At 43.8% G+C, this 18,075-nt stretch overlaps 1 protein-coding gene and 1 long non-coding RNA gene across 4 annotated transcripts in view; one reads left to right on the top strand and one right to left on the bottom strand.

Annotated features, from left to right (window-relative positions):
• The window catches only part of LOC110071830 (thyrotropin-releasing hormone receptor), a 36,174-nt gene extending 27,965 nt beyond the window's left edge, over window positions 1-8,209 (bottom strand). The window contains exons 1-2 of the mRNA XM_072996914.2: window positions 7,720-8,209; window positions 4,419-5,319 (exon numbers count right to left, since the gene is read on the bottom strand). Coding sequence (XP_072853015.2) covers window positions 4,419-5,228 — 810 coding nt within the window. The 5' untranslated portion in view covers window positions 5,229-5,319; window positions 7,720-8,209. The remainder of the gene's footprint in view (window positions 1-4,418; window positions 5,320-7,719) is intronic.
• The window catches only part of LOC140706513 (uncharacterized), a 43,703-nt gene continuing 33,370 nt past the window's right edge, over window positions 7,743-18,075 (top strand). For all 3 annotated transcript variants that reach the window (XR_013544744.1, XR_013544743.1, XR_012086159.2), the window contains exon 1: window positions 7,743-7,867. This is a non-coding gene — a long non-coding RNA (uncharacterized LOC140706513). The remainder of the gene's footprint in view (window positions 7,868-18,075) is intronic.

Below are 18,075 nucleotides of genomic sequence, written 5' to 3'. Positions count from 1 at the left end.
GCAAAGTGAAAGCTGCTCTGAAAGCACTAGGAAGAAATAAATCACCAGAGGTAAATGAGAAACCGATAGAACTGTTTCAAGACACAGAGACCAAATCTGTCAAAATCCTAACAAGAATATACCAACAAGTACAGAAAACAAAATAATGGCCCACAAACTGGGAACAATACCCCGCAGCTCAATATATTGTACATTCCAATAACTAAGAAAGAAGATACCAAGAGGGCAGTAACTATAAGAGTGTTGTTTTAATTTCCCATGCAAGCAATAAAGGCTTTCTCTTTATATGGAGAGAGAAATGCCTGACACTCAAGCCATATCCTGAAAAGGAAAAGGCACTTGAGATCCTATTGCAAATATCTGCTGGCTACTAGAGAACATCAGAGAAACTTAGAAGATCAGTCTAAGCTTTATAGACCACAGTAAAGCCTTTGAGCGTGTAGATCATAAGAAACTATGGATTCTTCTGAAATAAGAGGATGTGCCTCAGAACTTGATTGTCCTGATGTGTAACTTGTATCATGGACAAGAAGCTACTGTTAGGACAGAATATGGAGAGACAGAATGGTTTCAGACAGGCAAAGGTGTTGGACAAAGGTTATTTTATCCCCTTATCTGTTCTGTCTGAATGCATAACATATCATAAAGAGAGCAAGACTAGAATCAGATGAAGGCAGAATGAAAATTGGTGGAAGAAACATCAATAATTTAAGATATACAGATGACACCATCTTACTAGCAGAAAGCAGCAATGACCTGAAATGATTTTTATGGGGAGTGAAAGAACAAAGTGCCAAAGCAGGACTGTAGTTGAATGTTAAAATGACAAAAATCAATACTACAGAAGAACTATGTAGCTTTAGTGTTGACAATGAAGAAATTGAAATAGATATTTTGTATACCTCAGGTCAATCATCAGTTCATATGGAGAGTGCAGCCAAGATATCAGAAGAAGACTGAGACTAGGAAAGGCAGCAATGAAGAAATTAGAAAAGATCATCAAGTGTAAGGATGCTTCACAGGAGACAAAGGCCAAGATCATCTACACTCCTGTCTTTCTGATCGCGCTGTATGAGTGTGAAAGCTGGACAGTAACGAATGTTGACAAGAATAAAATTGGGTTCATTTGAAATATGGTGCTGAAGGAGAGCATTGTGAATACCCTGGACTGTCAGAAATATGAACAAGTGGGTTGTATCAAACCTGAACCATCTCTGGAGGTAGAAATTCTGAAAATGAGGTTGTCTAAGTACACTGGGCACATCATGAGAAGGTAGGATTCTCCAGAAAAAAACAATAATGCTGGGAAAGGGGAAAGACTGCAGGAGAAGAGGAAGACCAAATACTAGATGTAGTGACTCCCTAAAGGAAATCACAAGACTGAGATCACAAGAGCTGAACAGGGCAATTGAAGACAGCACCTTTGGAGATCACTCATTCATGGGGTCATCCTGAGTTGGAGGTGGCATGACAATACATTACAATAAAACAAACTATTTGTTGTTTATAGAGATAAATATGTTGTAGAACTGAAAGGCAGGGTATAATTCAGGAGTGGGGAAAAGCCATGACTCTCCATTTATAACTGTGCTGTGCTGGGTAGGACTGATGTACTCCAGCAGCATCTGAAGACACATACATTTAACACTCCAGCTTTGATTAAATAAATATGTAGATAATCCCCTCCAATCAATGCTATATTTTCTTTCTTCTTTCAACTTGTGAATTATCCTATGGCTGAAGCTATCATTTTTGTGCCTTCTGTCTGGAGGGACCAAAGCTTGGTGTTAGAGCATGTGCTGTTCACACAGAAGGTCACAGGGTCAAATCCTGGCACCCCCAAGTGAAAATGATGGGTAAACAGGTGATAGGCAAGTCCTTCAGTTAAGAACCTGGAGAGCCCCTTGCCAGTTAGAGCAGTGCCAGTTAGAGCAGACAATACTGATCTAGATAGTCACATAGCCTGAATTGAGGCTAGTATCATATTGTCTAAGGTCAACATTAAAAAAAACTAAGATCATGGCCACTGGGCCTATCACCTACTGGAAAATAGAAGGGGATGAGATGGAGGCAGTGACAGAATTTACTTTCCTGGGCTCAGTAATCACTGCAGATGGTGACAGCAGCCACGAAATTAAAAGACGCCTGCTTCTTGGGAGGAAAGCGATGACAAACCTAGAGACCATCTTAGAAAGCAGAGACATCACCTTGCCAACAAAGGTCCGCATAGTCAAAGCTATGGTTTTTCCAGTAGCTCTATATGAAAGTGAGAGCTGGGCCATAAAGAAGACTGACCACCAAATAATTGATGCTTTTGAATTGTGGTGCTGGAGGAGACTCTTGAGAGTCCCCTGGACGGCAAGGAGAACAAACCTATCCATTCTGAAGGAAATCAACCCTGAGTGCTCACTGGAAGGACAGATCCTGAAGCTGAGACTCCAGTACTTTGGCCATCTCATGAGAAGAGAAGACTCCCTGGAAAAGATCCTGATGTTGAGAAAGTGTGAAGGCAGGAGGAGAAGGGGACAACAGGGGATGAGATGGTTGGACAGTGTCATTGAAGTTAACAACATGAATTTGACCAAACTCCAGGAGGCAGTGGAAGACAGGAGGGCCTGGTGTGCTCTGGTCCATGGAGTCACAAAGAGTCAGACACAATTTAACGACTAAACAACAATCAAAGGAGCTGGGTATATAACTGTGCACTCCAAGACCTTGTTTGTGCTGAAATTCTGATTGAAAGATGAAAGAAGCATTTCTCCTACAGAAGACAAGACGGTCTGCTTCTCAGTCCTACCACTATCTCAGGCATACACTTACTTGTTGAGGACCAATGAAAGGGCATATTTGACAACTACTCCAAGCCAATGGAATTTCTTGCTGCATGAAGTTGGCTCCTTCCTTATAGCCCTTCTAATAGCAGGTAAAAACCTTCCTTTTAACCTCTAATGCCCTTTAAGATTGTATTTTTGTTCATTTTCATTGGGGGATGCAGCATATTTTAATTAGGCATTTAAACATGTTTTAACCAATTGGGTTTTAATACTCTTTTGATTTACTCACATTAACTTTCAAGTCTTAATTTATTGTGACTTTAAATAGAGGCATTTCTTTAGTTGTTGTACACCTCCTTTTGTCCTTTTGGAAAGGCAGGTTATAAATGAAATGAAATAAAATAAATTCAAAAACAGTTCACTGCCCAAGTGAGCCCTCCCATTTCAACCATAGGCCACCTGCTGCTAAACCCATATGAAGAAAGGCAAATATACAACAAACTAACTAAACTCTCCTCTATACTTGTTCCTTGGTCAATGCCCTCTTATGCCCCTCTTCAAAACTGTGTCCTTAAGTGACTTCTATCTCCTCTCCACCTCCAAGAACTATTCAGCGCTACCATTTGACAAACTAAGAAAGTTTGCCTAAGGATGCAAATCCTAAAGCTTTAAGAGCAGCAGAGAATAAATTGTTTTCTTCCTGGAGTAGATCACTTCTCCTTGCTAGTGGAAAATATAGCCCTGCTAGCTGGATGCTATTAGTATTTATTTAGGACAGGATAGGATAGGATAGGATAGGATAGGATAGGATAGGATAGGATAGGATAGGATAGGATAGGATAGGATAGGATAGGGAGATCAATTTTTATCAGAAACAGAGAGGTCTCCTCCAGATATCTTGGATTAAACCTTCCATCATCACTTAGCATTGGCCATGTTGGGTTAAAATACGGAAATGGCCAAAGTTTCCTTACTCCTAATTTAAATTTTCTGTCTAAAATGCCTTGGACAACCCCTTGGTGAGTCAATGGTTCTCCATCTTTGATCATTTTAGCTGTTTTGAATTTGAACTCCCAGAAGCCATGCTTGTGTGGCCAATTGTCAGAGATTTTAGTTGTTGGTTGAAAGCATCTATAGCAGTGGTCCCCAACCTTTTCCAAACCGTGGACCAGTTAGGGAGGGGCAGGATCTTTGCATGGGGGGTATTCATGCATGCATGCAGGGGTGGGCCGGGCATCAGTAGATGCATGCGGGCCAGTGCATGCATGCGTGCAGGGGGGTTGTACGTTTGGGGGGCAGGAGATCTAGAGGACCAAATACTGAGAAATACTGCTCTGGAATAACTGGAGAACACCATAGTTGAATGGTCTTTGTAAGCAGAAATCTCACAATCAGTCTCAGTCATATCTTGTTAAAGACCAGGTAAGGGTGATGCAAAAGCTGGCTGAAATCCTAGAAAGCTGCTGGCCGTAAGAGTAGACATAAGCTAAATGGACAAGACTTAGTATAAGGCTCATGACTAATTTTACACACATATACAGTAGAAGTCATGTTGAAGGCCATGGAATGCCACAGCATCCAACCCACATCTTTTTCAATCCACCTTCTCTATGCAGCCACCCCTTCAGAAGGAGCAAAAAGAACCTGTTTTCTGGAGGTCAGGGCACTCTTGTTTCCCCTGCAGGAGAGCTTCATGGAGCTGGAGGTGCTGATGGAGCTGTTGTGTTTGCTCAGTTGGCTCGCATGCTGTGGAGTAGCAGGCAACGGGTTCATGAAGAGGATGCGTGCTATGAGGCCATACAGAACAGTGGCCAAGCCCAGAGGGATGACGTAGAAGATGGTGAAATCCAGGAAATAGACGGGCATGTAGAGATTCCTGGAGACACGGTAGCCACAAGTGACTTGTATGCCATCAGCAAACGTGGCCTGGGAGATGTCCACAAGGAAGAACCACATGAGACAGTAGAGAGAAGTGAAGAACCACACACAGGCGATGATGCGCTTGGCTCGGGCCACAGTACACAGCAGCTGTGCCTTGATGGAGTGGCAGATGGCGATATAGCGCTCCACTGTGAAGGCAGTAATAGAACATGCTGAGATGTTGATGCCCATGTACTGCAGGTAGGTAATGCACAGGCAGCCGGCATAGCCATACACCCAGGAGGCCACCACCTCAGAGATGTTAGGTAACCCCGCTGCCAGCAGTACAATTAAGTCAGCTACAGCCAGGCTCACCAGGTAGCAGTTGGTAGGGGTCACCATGTGCTTGGTGCGAAGGACCACCAGCACTACCATAATGTTTCCTGCAATGCCTACCCCACAGATGAGCAGTACCAGCAAGATGGTTACTGCCTGCACCTCCAGGGGTAACTGAGGCATCTTGTCCATATGAGTCTGGTTTGCGCTGACATTGCCCATTGGTGCCCCAAAGAAATCCCAAGACTGATTCTCCATTGCTGGATTCCAGATGGGTAGTTTTCCTTGACAGAGATTTTGACTGAATCTGGCCGGGGTTCCAAAGCTGAGAAGAACTTCAACAGATATCCTGTGTCAGCAGGAGGAGAGGGGGGAAAAGAGAAGTTAAGAGTGCTGTAGTGAACATTCAAGAGCATGCTGGATGAAGTTTGGAGTTTGGTTTCAAAGCACAGCTCAATTAGGAACTTATTGGCAAAATATGCTTCTCATCTTCTCTCAATTACCTACCTGTGCACTGGAATAATAACAGTAAGTTTCTGTACATGATTCCTGGAATGATTTATGTGAATTTCTCTCAATTGTTATTTCTTATGCATCACCTTAGGGCTTGGAAAGGTGGCACCGAGTTGTTAATTTTTAAAATATTATATTAGTATTGATGTTTCCCCTATATCTGAAAACTGCACAGCCCAGCAAAGCTAAAGCTAGCACAGTGAGGGCTTACTCTGCAATGTTGACCTCATCACAAAGTAAATATGATATTCACATCTTGGACAAGAGTGAAGGGCCTCCAGGTCTGTGTGTGAGGTCAACAAACAGAGCCCCACTATGGCTTTCTTTCTAGTCACCACTTACCCCATACACCAGGGGTCAGGGAACTTTTTTATCTTTTACCCCCCCAAAAAATTATACGCCGACATTACCCCCTTTATTTGAAAGTAAGGAAATCATACATTATTTGAATTCAAAATATTATTGAATCTACAAAGGCTGTGTACTGAACTAGCAGGATATATCATAAGTATCTATGGCTGCCAGGCTATGTACCAAACTAGCAAGATGCACCAAATTTAATAAAGTTGTGTGCTGTTTTTGCTGGAACACATTGCACTCCAGCCATGGGGTGGCATAGGGAGTAGTGAGGTGTCCAACATGCCTAGCAAGTTGCATTAAATTTTTGCTAGCTCGCAGAGGATTTAATCATCATCAGTGGCTGCTAGAGTGGTGCTAGCAATTGGGGGGGGGGTTCCTACCACTTTAATCATTCTGTGTGTGGTTTGCAAAAAGGAACAAACCAGGCTAAAAATCATGTCACCCACCCTGGTGCCACAGCCCAGCATCAAAGACCAGTGCAATATTTTTGTTATCATCATCAATGGAAAATTCAACAGTGGCCAAAGGACTGGAAAAGATCAGTCTACATCCCAATCCCAAAGAAGAGAAGTGCCAAAGAAAGCTCCAACTACTGTACAGTACAATGGCACTCATTTCACACGATAGCAAGGTTATGCTCAAAATCCTCCAAGGTAGGCTTTGCTCATTACCCCCAGGATTTTCATTTTTACCCCATTTAATTTACCCCTGTTCCCAGACCACTGCCATACACCTATGGGGATGTATGAAGAGAAGACCAGGATGGCTTCTCTTGCAACCTGGTTCATTTTGCTGTCTTGGGGGTGGGTGGGGGGACGCTATCGCTGTCAGCAGCACCACTCTGTTCCAAAATCTCTCCTTTGACCTAATCTAAGGGACATTATCTTTCGGGCAGGTGATGGTGGGTGGGGGGTGGAACGAAGGGAGGAAGCCCTGTTTACCTGCTGTAGCAAAACCAGCAAAAGAATCCCGTGGCCCCTTCCAGACCAGCAGGTGTCCTTTCTGAGCCAGTGCTTAACTCCTTTGCCACTTTGGGAGATTTAATCGGCTTTGCTGAAGACAACAGGAGTCTTCTGGTCCTTTTTTTCTTCCCCAGGGGGTGTGCTTGGAGGACCCGAGCACTCACCGATGTATTTCTGGTGACGTCCCTTTGGGGAAACGAGGACCCACCTATTCTTTGCCTCAAGTGCTGGCGTTTGCAAGCAAGAGCCTCTCCGGTGTGCAAAACTTCAGGAAAATCCGCAAGACCTGTGGCTTAGCATGCAGAAGTAAGGAACCTGGGCAGCCTTCGGCAGCCATCGTAGGCACTGTGGACCTGATGCGCCGCACCTTCCCCGGTCTTGTGCCAGACCTGAAGGAGAGACCGTGGGAATTCCGCGGCTGGAGATTGCCATCCCTGACTTCTGGAGTTTTAAGCCGGAGCGTTTGGATAGGCTTAAAACTCCAGCATGCCCACGCCGGGATCTCTCCCCATCGCCCCGCACGCAGCTCTGCAGCCTGGAAGACACTTGAGTTCCGCACCGGAGCGAGAAAGAGAGAGGGACAGAAACCCCGCGCCCCGCTTGGCTTCTCGTCCATCGCTCTTGAAATCTTTCCGGGCGATCCCTCGCCCTGAATCTTGCAGGTTGACCCCAAGAAAGAAAGAAAAGGGGGGAAAAAATAAGAGGCATGGGCGAAAGGAAAGGGCGGGCGGGGCGGAGGGGAGAAAAAGAAAGGGGAAGACAAGACGAGAAACTGGAAAAAAAATAAAAACAGAAGGAAAGGCAAAATCGCGAGGAGGAAGCCGGGAAGAAGAAAGTAAGGAAAAGGACCGCACGAGGCAAGGCGCGGTTAGAGGAAGGGGAAAAGAGACGCGGAAAGAGAAAAGGAACTTTACCATTGCCAAGGAAAGCAGCTGCCAAGCAGAGCAAGCCGGGCAGCGCAGCTCCGCCGGGAAGAGTCCGAAGCCGGCGCGGGGCCAGTTCCTTCTAGTCGCCGATCTCCCCGTCGGCTCGGCTCCCCTTCTCGTCCCCGTTGTCCTCGAGGTACTATTTATTCACAGGGACCCGGAGTTGCCGCAGTCTGGCGGGTCCGTCTCCGCGGGCGGGCAGCGCGCCGGCACTTCTACGCGACGGCTGTAGCGGCGGCGGCGGCGGCGGCGGGGTCCTAACGCCCCCTCGACGTGGCCGGGGGGGGGCTCAGAGGAGGAGAAGGAAGAGGGGATGCGGGGGTGTGGGGGTGGGGGTGTCACCGAGTTCCCTCAAGAGCGCTTCTTCCTTCGCTCTCGCTCTCTCGCGCTCTCTCTCTCTCTTGGGGCTGCCCGCGAGCCACGGAGGTCTCCTTCTGTGCAAAAGCAGCCTCACAAGCGCTCCGAAGCCCTCCCGGGTTTCACCGAAAGCTTGGTCTTTCCGGCAAGGTTGCGATCGGTTCTCAATAGATGCAAACAGGCATGCAGGCATGCACCAGGGAAAGCTGAAGCCCTCTCCCTCTGTCCGAGTCTCCCTATCAGGAAAGCTACACCTATTGACTTTCTGGCTACGAAAGAGCCCGAACTCTTTGGGGGGGCCCGAGGAGCGGGCCCGTACCTGGTTCAGGTTGTGCCAAGCAGGGGTGTAGGGGTGTGTGCCGATAAAGTTGAGCTTGATGTGCTTGGTGCTCCAGTCGGAGATGACACCTGCCGTCCTGTTTTAGCGTTGAGAAAGTTGATGGCCTTCCAGATGGATTGAACCAGTAGGCAGTCCTTCAGTCTCGAGAGACTATGGTATCTTGCCCTGTATGGAGGACTTGGAACAGCGTCTAGTGTGGCTGAGAAGGCCAATTCGAGAGTGACAATCTCTTCCACACTGAAGACAAATCCAATCTGTCCCCTGTCCAGCTCCCTGGTTTTGCTGCTTTTGTGACTTCCTCTTTGCCTTGGCCTGCTGGGCAAGGGTCTCTTCAAATTGGGAGAGGCCGCGATGCAATGCCTGCCTCCACGCTGAATGCTCAGATGTCAGAGTTTCCCATCTGTTGAGGTCTATTCCTAAGGCCCTCAGATCCCGCTTGCAGATGTCCTTATATTGCAGCTGTGGTCTCCCTCTGGGGCGATTTCCCTGCACTAATTCTCCATACAGGAGATCCTTTGGAATCCAACCATTAGCCATTCTCACGACGTGCCCAAGCCAACGTAGACGTCGCTGTTTCAGTAGTGTATGCATGCTGAAAATTCCAGCTCATTCTAGGATTACTCTATTTGGAACTTTGTCCTGCCAGGTGAAACCAAAAATCCGTCGGAGGTAACGCATAGAGCTGCTGCCTAAATGATGGCACCAATTCTCAAAGCATGCTGAAAATTCTGTAGGCTGCCCTGCGCAGGCTCTTGAGATCGGAGGACAAAAGGCAGATCAACATAATAGGTGGATTAGGTTCTCCCAGTCAAGTTTAATCCGATTTATAGGGACACTGACAGAAGTGGCAGGCTATGGGAAGCCTTGAATAAGCTCCACAGTCCCAGAGCACATCGAGAGGAAGGGAATCATAAATCACTTCTAAGCACTTTACACCTAGGAAACTCCTAAAAAGCTCACTTATCTCTGACAAAAGTTGACATTTATTTAGAATTTAGTCTGGATGTAGTGGGCAAGGAGATACTAACCTGGGAGTCAACCAGCATGTTACCCATTGCTCTAAAATGCATTGGAAAATCCTACTATTTCTACCTTAGCATCACATCCTAAGGCTCATTAACTCAAAAGCAGGGAGAAAATGTGTGTTCAGCATGAACCTCCAGTTGCCTAGCAGTGATACTAAGCTATCTCAGGTATGTTTAGCAGCAAGACAAACTTGCTCATTCATGCACATCTGTGATTTCTGGTTGAAAAGAAGCATCTACTCATGTATTGTGCTGTCCTTTTTATACTAGTGATGTATACAGAAGCTGAGGGAAGGGACCAGCAAAACTCAGAAGATACACAAATATGTGTGTTGCCATCGAGCATATGTCTAGGGCACCAGGTTGGAAAGCATCAGCTTGGAGAAAGCTATCAAACCACTCGTTATTCTTGCGGAAGATATTAGTGAAGTCCTTGGGGGATTTTTTTTTCGGGGAGGTGACCTTTCTTAAAGGAACTGATATTTCATTAAAAAGCTAGTACAGTACAGTATGTTCATCAAGTTTCAAACACTGCTTTAAATATGTTTCCTTTAGATCGAAATGTATGCATTCAAATTGAAATTGAAATTAGGTTGTTTTTCCCCCACAAAATTTCACTGATGTGTGAAGAACCACCTACAAAATCATCAAAGGGCAGTTGAAATTGAAAATGTTGCAGATCCAGGGTTCTTTGCTGTTTTCTTCCCTAGGCTAAATTATAAAATGTTCTTTGAAGAGTCCTTCACTTTCATGTCTTAAACAAAGTACTTATGAAGTATAATTTGGTTTTCCTCATGAAACACTAAATGTGTTACACACCAGGCTGCTATTGATTGCCTGTATCTAGAACCCATCACATCTAATACTGAAAACACTTTCAGTAATGTGGATGTTTTCCTTCCTCTTCTCCTCTGTGTTTCTGCTGGCTGCCTCCAAAGGAAGTCTGTCATTTCCAGAAGATGAGAGAATTCTCAATACAAGCACCTCCACTCAAATTGAGGAGAATCTGAGAACAACCTTATAGAGCAGATCCTCAGACCTGTTCTCATGATCTTCTTCTTTTTAATTGCCCTTTGCTGACAGATCAAGCTGTATCTGGCACACTACCTCTCCTCACTATCCCCTCGCCAACAGCTGTTCTGCTGCCTCAGGTGGTGGGTGGATGTGCCACTGCTGGAGTTGAAGCAAAATTCATCTGGCAGTCTAAGTCCTCATCTGTGTGATCACAGACAGGGAGAGAGTACTATTTTGTCCTCTGCCTGAGGTATCAAAGCCCTGTTGAGAAAGGGGAAGGGTATAATTAGATTATTGCTGAATGAGGAATTCCTTGAGGGCTGATAAACCTCTTATTTGTCAGCAGGAGCTTTTCACATCTCCTGTAGCTGGCGAATTGCCTTGCTCTATGTTGTGATTGGTCACCAGGAGATAAGCATGGGCTTTGTCTGGAAGTATGAAATCATGAAGGTCTGTCTGAATCACAAACTTGGAACAGTGAAGGATTTCAGTTTCTAACAATGTAATAGCTAAAATCTGGTATATAAATTATGCCTGCTGAAGGATAATGTTATTGGCAGAGGGAGATCTTTGACAATTTAAGTTCTTTCTTCTTTCCTGCAGCTCGCCTGATCTACGAGTAATTGGTTTCATTACATGGTAGCCATGGGATGGAAGGAGGAAGTTTTTAACCACTGAAAAGCTCCTCCATCAGGTGATGTTACCGGTAGAGAGAAATATTTGATAGGGACTTCCCCATTCCTTCTTACAGCTACCACAGCAGACAAGCCATGAGAAAGGGGAGTCCCTTAATTACTGCCTGCCAGTAATGTTATCACCTTTCATATACAACACAGTTTTGGCCAATATATAATCTGGCCCCAAGACAAGATAATGTAGAGAAGAATCTTTCAAGTGGGAGAGGCTGGTAAGATTTTTAGAGAATAAAAATGCATAAATGTATAGCTGAGAGAGATGGCAAATGAAAAATTGTACTAGGAATAATTTAATTGTGCCTTTATGTTATTATGTACTGTGTTTTTTAATCTGTAACTGTTTTTAATCAAAATGTAAACTACCTTCGGTCCCAGAGCCCCTTTCTAGCAGAAAGGCAGGGCATAAATCAATGCATAAAATAAATATTTCAGATAATTTTTTGCTGCTAAGATATTTCCAGACTCAGTATTGTTAATGCCACACATAATACAGTGGTTGCACTCTGAATCTCACACACTACATTGTGGGTGTGTTGCCTCAGAAAGCAAAATGTCTTGCATTGTCTGTGATTGTAAACCCCCTTTTAAAAACATTAACAGGGGATTTGACTTGATGGCCTTATAGACCCTTTCCAACTCCATTATTCTATGATTCTATGAACACAGTTTAGTTGTATTAAGCTTACCAAAGCTATAATACATTGCATTTAATTTTAACAGCTTGATTCCACTTTAACTGTCAGGGCTCCATCTTATGGAATCCTTCCTTCTGTAGCTTGGTGATACTTAGAATTATCTGCTGTAATTCAGGTGAGGGCAGGTACTGTATGCACTAGAATTCTCTAGGAGAGAAATGTTAGTACTTCACCAAACTGCAGATCCCAAGATACTAGAGGAGGGATCCACCACATTTGAAATAGAATCAAATTGCTTTAATTGTGCAGTGCTGGTAAAGCCCAGGATGCATGCCACCATCAAGATATAGTAATTATTTGTGACATTATGTGGTGGCATTCCTGGGTGCAGGGGAAAAAGTACTATGACCTCTTCTGAGGATCTTAGCGGTTGATGGGAAAGGTGTAGAAAAAGCCACCTGGGAAATATCCTCATTCTGAGGCTCTTTATGGTAATTTAAATAGAAATGTCATATATTTCACCACAGAGAAGAAGAAGGCTGTAATTGAATGAGCTGTGTGTCAACTCGCTTAACTGGCTGGGAGATAATGTTGCATTGTCCCTTGTATTGCCTGAAAGTGAAAGATTATTGTTGTTGTTGTTTGGTCATTAAGTCGTGTCTGACTCTTCGTGACCCCACAGACCAGAGCACACCAGACCCTCCTGTCTTCCACTGCCTCCCAGAGTGTGGTTAAATTCATGTTGGTACCTTCGATGACGCTGTCCAACCATCTCGTCCTCTGTTGTCCCCTTCTCCTCTTGCCTTCACACTTTCCCAACATCAGGGTCTTTTCCAGGGAGTCTTCTCTTCTCATGAGATGGCCAAGCTATTGCAACCTAAGCTTCAGGATCTGCCCTTCCAGTGAGCAGAAGGACATAAAGATATAAAGGATATAAAGATTATATTCAGCTTTAAATGCTTACAGCATTATTGACTGTTTGCACGAGACTTCTCCAAACAATGGTAAACTGCTCTGTTGCTATAACTCTTGGACCATTCTGAAATTTTGTATTACTATTATGTGTGGTCAAGTCAGATGCAATTTTTAGAGACCCAATTGAGATGCAAGTTTCCATATGTGAATGGAATTCAAACTCAGGTCTCCTGATTCCTAGTCTGTCACTCTATCCACTACACCAGTAATCCTCAACCTTTTCTGAAGTGTGGACCGGTTTAGTGTGCGGGAGGGGAGACATCTGTGCATGTGTGGGTGGGTAGTGGGGAAAAATTGTTTTCAAAAGTGTACATTTTAACGTAAAACACTTGGAGATCTTTTTTAGTATCAGGAAGTATACCAAGTACACTGTACAAATAAATGAAAACAGACTTCTAAATACACATCTTTACACCTAAGCAGATTTCAAACCCTGTTTTGCCTCTTTAAGGTAGGGGACAAAGGAAATGTAGCCATTGGTGGCGTTCTAGAGAACATGGATGAGTTGTGCTTGCTAGATCATGTTGGATTGCAATATATATACTTCCTCATCGTTAATTCTTCTGACTAGAGCCGATGGCAGTTATTGTCTAGTAGCATATTGAGTGCTATACCCACTCCAGCCCATAGAGGACAGATGGAAACCTGAGCTGGTTCTAGTTCTTCTCTGCCGTTTCAAAAATGTTGTTGCCTCCAAATGTGAATCATGTCTTTTGGAGTCAGTTCCAACGACCATAGCCGGAACCTATAGAATCTAGTTCTTCCATTTTCATTCAAGGAAGGTTAAACAGTAAAAGAAAGCATTTGCTTTTTATCCCTTGAGTGTTGGGTGTTTAAACAGTGGAATTTACAGTAGTAGGAATATCTTTAATCCCTCTTTTGTTGCACAAAGCAAGGGCAGTAAGGGTTAGAATTAATAGCAGGTTTTACAGCCACCCCCACTGTTGTAACTAGCAGAATAATCAGTCAGACACTACTTTAAGGTAAAAAGAATGATACATGGTTTACACACTGCTTTCTGTAGACTTCACAAAGCATGAGAGGTTAGTAGAAGGAAGGAAAGAGAAAAGAAGGAAAAAGAAGGGGAAATGGATTTCTCTGCCAACCATGAGGCATGTTCATTAATTTAAAATATTTTTATTCCACCATTTTCCTTAAAAGGACCCATTTTGGAGACAAACATTTTTTCCTTCCTCCAATGTAGTCACAACACAAATAGAGACTAAAACTCAGTTCAGAAGAAAGAGTACTATAGCATGCTGATTAGATGAAGCAAGATGAGAGGTCTCCTAATTGGTCAGAGATAGAAATAAACAAACAAGCATGTTAGTTTTCTCTGTATCATTGGGCTACATGCAGGACTGTAAAAATTCTTCAGCATTAACAGCCGTGTGCATCACAATGGGAGAAAAACAATGAGACATATTTCAGAAGCTTGCTTCTATTTCCCCGAAGCGTATAATGTGTTTGCAGAGTGGAATTGCTATCAAGTCTCATCAAAACTGGCGTGGGAGTGAAAAGGGCAAAGGGGAAAAAACGACCAGTTTCAATTATGTGTTTGAGCTTAGTGTTGGGAATATATTTACAAAACAAAAGGGCAGTCTAGCCACCCAAACAGAAATTGCGTCCATAGACCCTTTTGGGGAAAAAACAAACACTTTTTGTACATCAGTTCCCAGATCCAGTTCCTAGAATCCTGTGTTGGCGTAGCTACCCTGTTTCCCCGAAAATAAGACCTAACCAGAAAATAAGCCCTAGTAGGATTTTTCAGGATGCTTGTAAAGCCCTACCTCAAAAATAAGCCCTAGTTAAGTGAAACCCCGCCCTCCACCATTGTACAGCAACCAGAAGATGACATGACTGTATTTGAATAACTGTACAATATTATACATGAAAAAAAAACATCCCCTGAAAATAAGCCCTAATGTGTTTTTGGAGCAAAAATTAATATAAGACCCTGTCTTGTTTTCGGGGAAACACAATATTACTAACTAGAGCTCATGCTGGCTAGAAGGTTCTTGAAGATTTGTTGTTGTTGATAATGATGATGATCTGGCTTCTGATTCATGGCGACCCTATGAATTAGTGACCTGTGAAAGGTTCATTCATGAATAGTCCAGAGCAGTTCCAAAATATGGTTATAGGCCTCCAGGAGGGAATCTTCTGTGAAATGGCATGAAAATTGCATCTGGCCCAATGCTTCCTTCAGATACAAGGTGTGCTTAAGTACGACACTGTGAGGCCCCCAAAGTGGAGGCCTTAGTGGGAGTGCCGTCGCTCTCGAAGAGAACCCTTCACACACAGACATCCCCACCTCCGTCCCCAACGCGTCGGGAAGAGAAAGGCGTGGAGGCCCCAGATTGGGAGCAAGCGGTCGCCGAACCCCTTACCTTAAACAAGGGGGTAGATACGCGAGACCTGGAGGCGACTATGAAAGGGTTAACCCTTTCCCCGGGACCCGGGGAATCTTTGGCGGGAAGAAGGAGGGAGGAGATTGAGGCGGCGGCGGGAGATATAAAAGGGAAGCCAAGAGAGATACCGGGGGGATGGGAGTGGATCTGGATGGAGGATCCTTGGACCCACAAGTGGGAGCAGGTCCGAGTCCCCCATGAGGAGGCCGAGAAATGCCGCCAACTTGGGTTAAAGCCTCGCCCGTCACACTGGGGTGAGACTGAGGCAAAGGAGTGGAGGAGGAAGCTCTGAGAGGAAAGAGAAGCCGTGGCACGAGAACTGGAACGTAAGCAGCAATGGCATATAGCCGAGTTGAGGAAGCTGGGGGGTTACCCGGCCCCTGGGGAGTCGATGTTGGAGACGGGTCGTCCTGGGGCGAGTGGAGCGGGGACGAAGAGACTATTCCGTTGATCTCGCTGGAGGAAGAATTGAACCCTGGGCAGGGGACTGTGCCGTTATTAACAGGACCTTGGAACCCAGAGACAACCAACCCTTTTGTAAATAGTTTATGGACCCTGTTGAAACCTAGTAACATGTTGCAAGAATCTCTAAACCCCTTTATTGGAGTGAACCATGTTGGAGTTGAGGTTGCAATAAATACAGAACCTTTTGATTTACCTCAACCGACTCGTCCTTTATTTGGAGAACAGACAACCCCGAAAACTGAACCCTCACAGACACCCGTTTGTCAGTCTCTAAAGACATGAGCCTGCTTTAGAGCCCTTACCAGCTGTAGTTTTGTTAAACTGAATACATTCATAACAGGATTTTTTTTAAAAAAATAAAATACTTTACAGTGGGGGCTTGACTTAAGAACGGCTTGAGTTAAGAACATTTTGACTTAAGAACCACTCTCATAGGAAAATGTTGACTTGACTTAAGTACTTAGATTTGAGTTAAGAACTGAAAAAAAAACCATGTGGGAGGCAGGGAAAGTGCAAAATGTGAACTTTCAGTTAACTGTTGGCCAGTGAAAAGGGTGTCTGTCTGCTTCCTCACTCCTCCCAGCGTTTAGAGAGTGGATTGGGAGACAGTCTTCAGACTGCCTGGTACTGTACTGCCTGGACTGTATTTTCCCTGCCTTCCCTGAACCTTTCTTGACCTAAGAAAAAAAGAAACAAAATATCCCCCTCCAGTGGTCAAAGGCAGAATAGCAGCTTCCCATTAGTTTCTATGGACGGAAAACAGCAGATACGGATCAAATGGTTTTCAATGCATTCCTATGGGAAATGCAGATTTGACTTGAGAACTTTTTGACTTGAGAACTGCCTTCCAATACGGATTAAGTTCTCAAGTCAAGACCCCACTGTATTCTTTTAATAAATATATAAATTCCTATTTTTCTGTACCCTATTTTCCCATTCTCTGCAACAGAGTCACGTCCATATTCTTATGAGGCTTTCCTGGGAAAATTATAATCATATTCCAATTATATTATAAAGACCAATAAACCCTGTGTGCCTCAGGGAACCCCTTATTATCTGTTCCATTTATATAAATGATAAATGGATGGCAGTCAATTGTAACGAATCCAAATGCTTTATCCTCTTAACTACATGTTATCATGGAGGTTACCTTTTTGTGCAATCCTGATTTGACCTATTTTTCTTTCATATTCTGTTTATGGCCAAAAAAGAAAGGAAAGAAAGGTGAGAATGGCTGCTCTAGAATGCCATGTTGTGGTTGACACTCCCTGCATGTTTTTCCACCCTCTGGCTATAGTCTGCCTTGCTGCTATTAGAGGATGGCCTACTGTATATAGGGTTTATGTAGAATAAACTCATTCTCCCCTAAGAAAAGGGGTAAGAAGTGCTAATTCCATGTATTTAGTAACTGACTGATTAGTGATCTTGTTTATTTCATTAAACACCTCTTCCCCAAACTGGTCTAGGTTTTTTTTTTTTTTTTGCAATACTGCCAGAGGTGTTGAAATGATCCCTTACAGCAGGGGTGGGCAGTTAATTTCTATAGGGGGGGGGCACATGAAAAATCTGAACTGTGTTTGGGGGGCTGAACCAACTTTACTTAAAAATAAAATGAAACAGTGATGTTATGATTGCTTTTATTTTAAACTTGTTAATCTTCACAAAGAGTTTTTTTGCAGTATGTTAAAGATAAGCAACTGATCAACTTTAGACAAAAAGCTATAAATGGTTTTGATGTTGAAAACTGTCCGCGGGCCGGATAGGAGCGGCTCACGGGCCGTATGTGGCCCTCGGGCCGCACTTTGCCCAGGTCTGCCTTACAGCCTCTGCAACACATAGATGATATTGCAGGCTTGATATGTGAAAGTCAAAGTGGGATTAAATACCATTTTGGAGTGCTTTCAATTCAGTTTTCCTAGCTATAACAGAGATCCATTTATATGGAAACTTTGTAAACATTTTTGACCACTTCTCTTCATTTGTTTTAATATTTCAACCATGTTCCCACACCTCCCACAACCCCAATGATGAACCTAAATCTGCCTCAGTCAACAATAAATAAAGTTTCGACACTGCTCCTTTTATTTATTTCAGCTAGGGAATGGAGAAGAAAATCAAAGGGAGTGGGGGACTTTATGGTCTGCTTCATTATGTCCACTTGTCTAATAAAATTACTTATTTTATATCAAATTAACCACAATATACCCCATTCTCCAAAATGGTCCCTCCAAAAATCTCTAGGAAGAGGACGTTTGATGTAGAACTCCACTAACCTAATAAGATTTATTTTTTAAAATAGGATTTAAATACCTCATCACTTGTGAGAGACCTGGATGACAGTGTATTGGTATTATAGAGGAGATATCTGGTAGGAACCTCTCCTTTCTTTTCTTCCACTGATGGAGGCTATAAAATGCTATTGACATT

The sequence above is a fragment of the Pogona vitticeps genome, chromosome 4 (genome assembly GCF_051106095.1).
Source record: "Pogona vitticeps strain Pit_001003342236 chromosome 4, PviZW2.1, whole genome shotgun sequence".
NCBI lineage: Eukaryota > Metazoa > Chordata > Lepidosauria > Squamata > Agamidae > Pogona > Pogona vitticeps.
The sequence above is the reverse complement of the archived record's forward strand: the minus strand, read 5'-3'. Positions and strand labels throughout refer to the sequence as shown.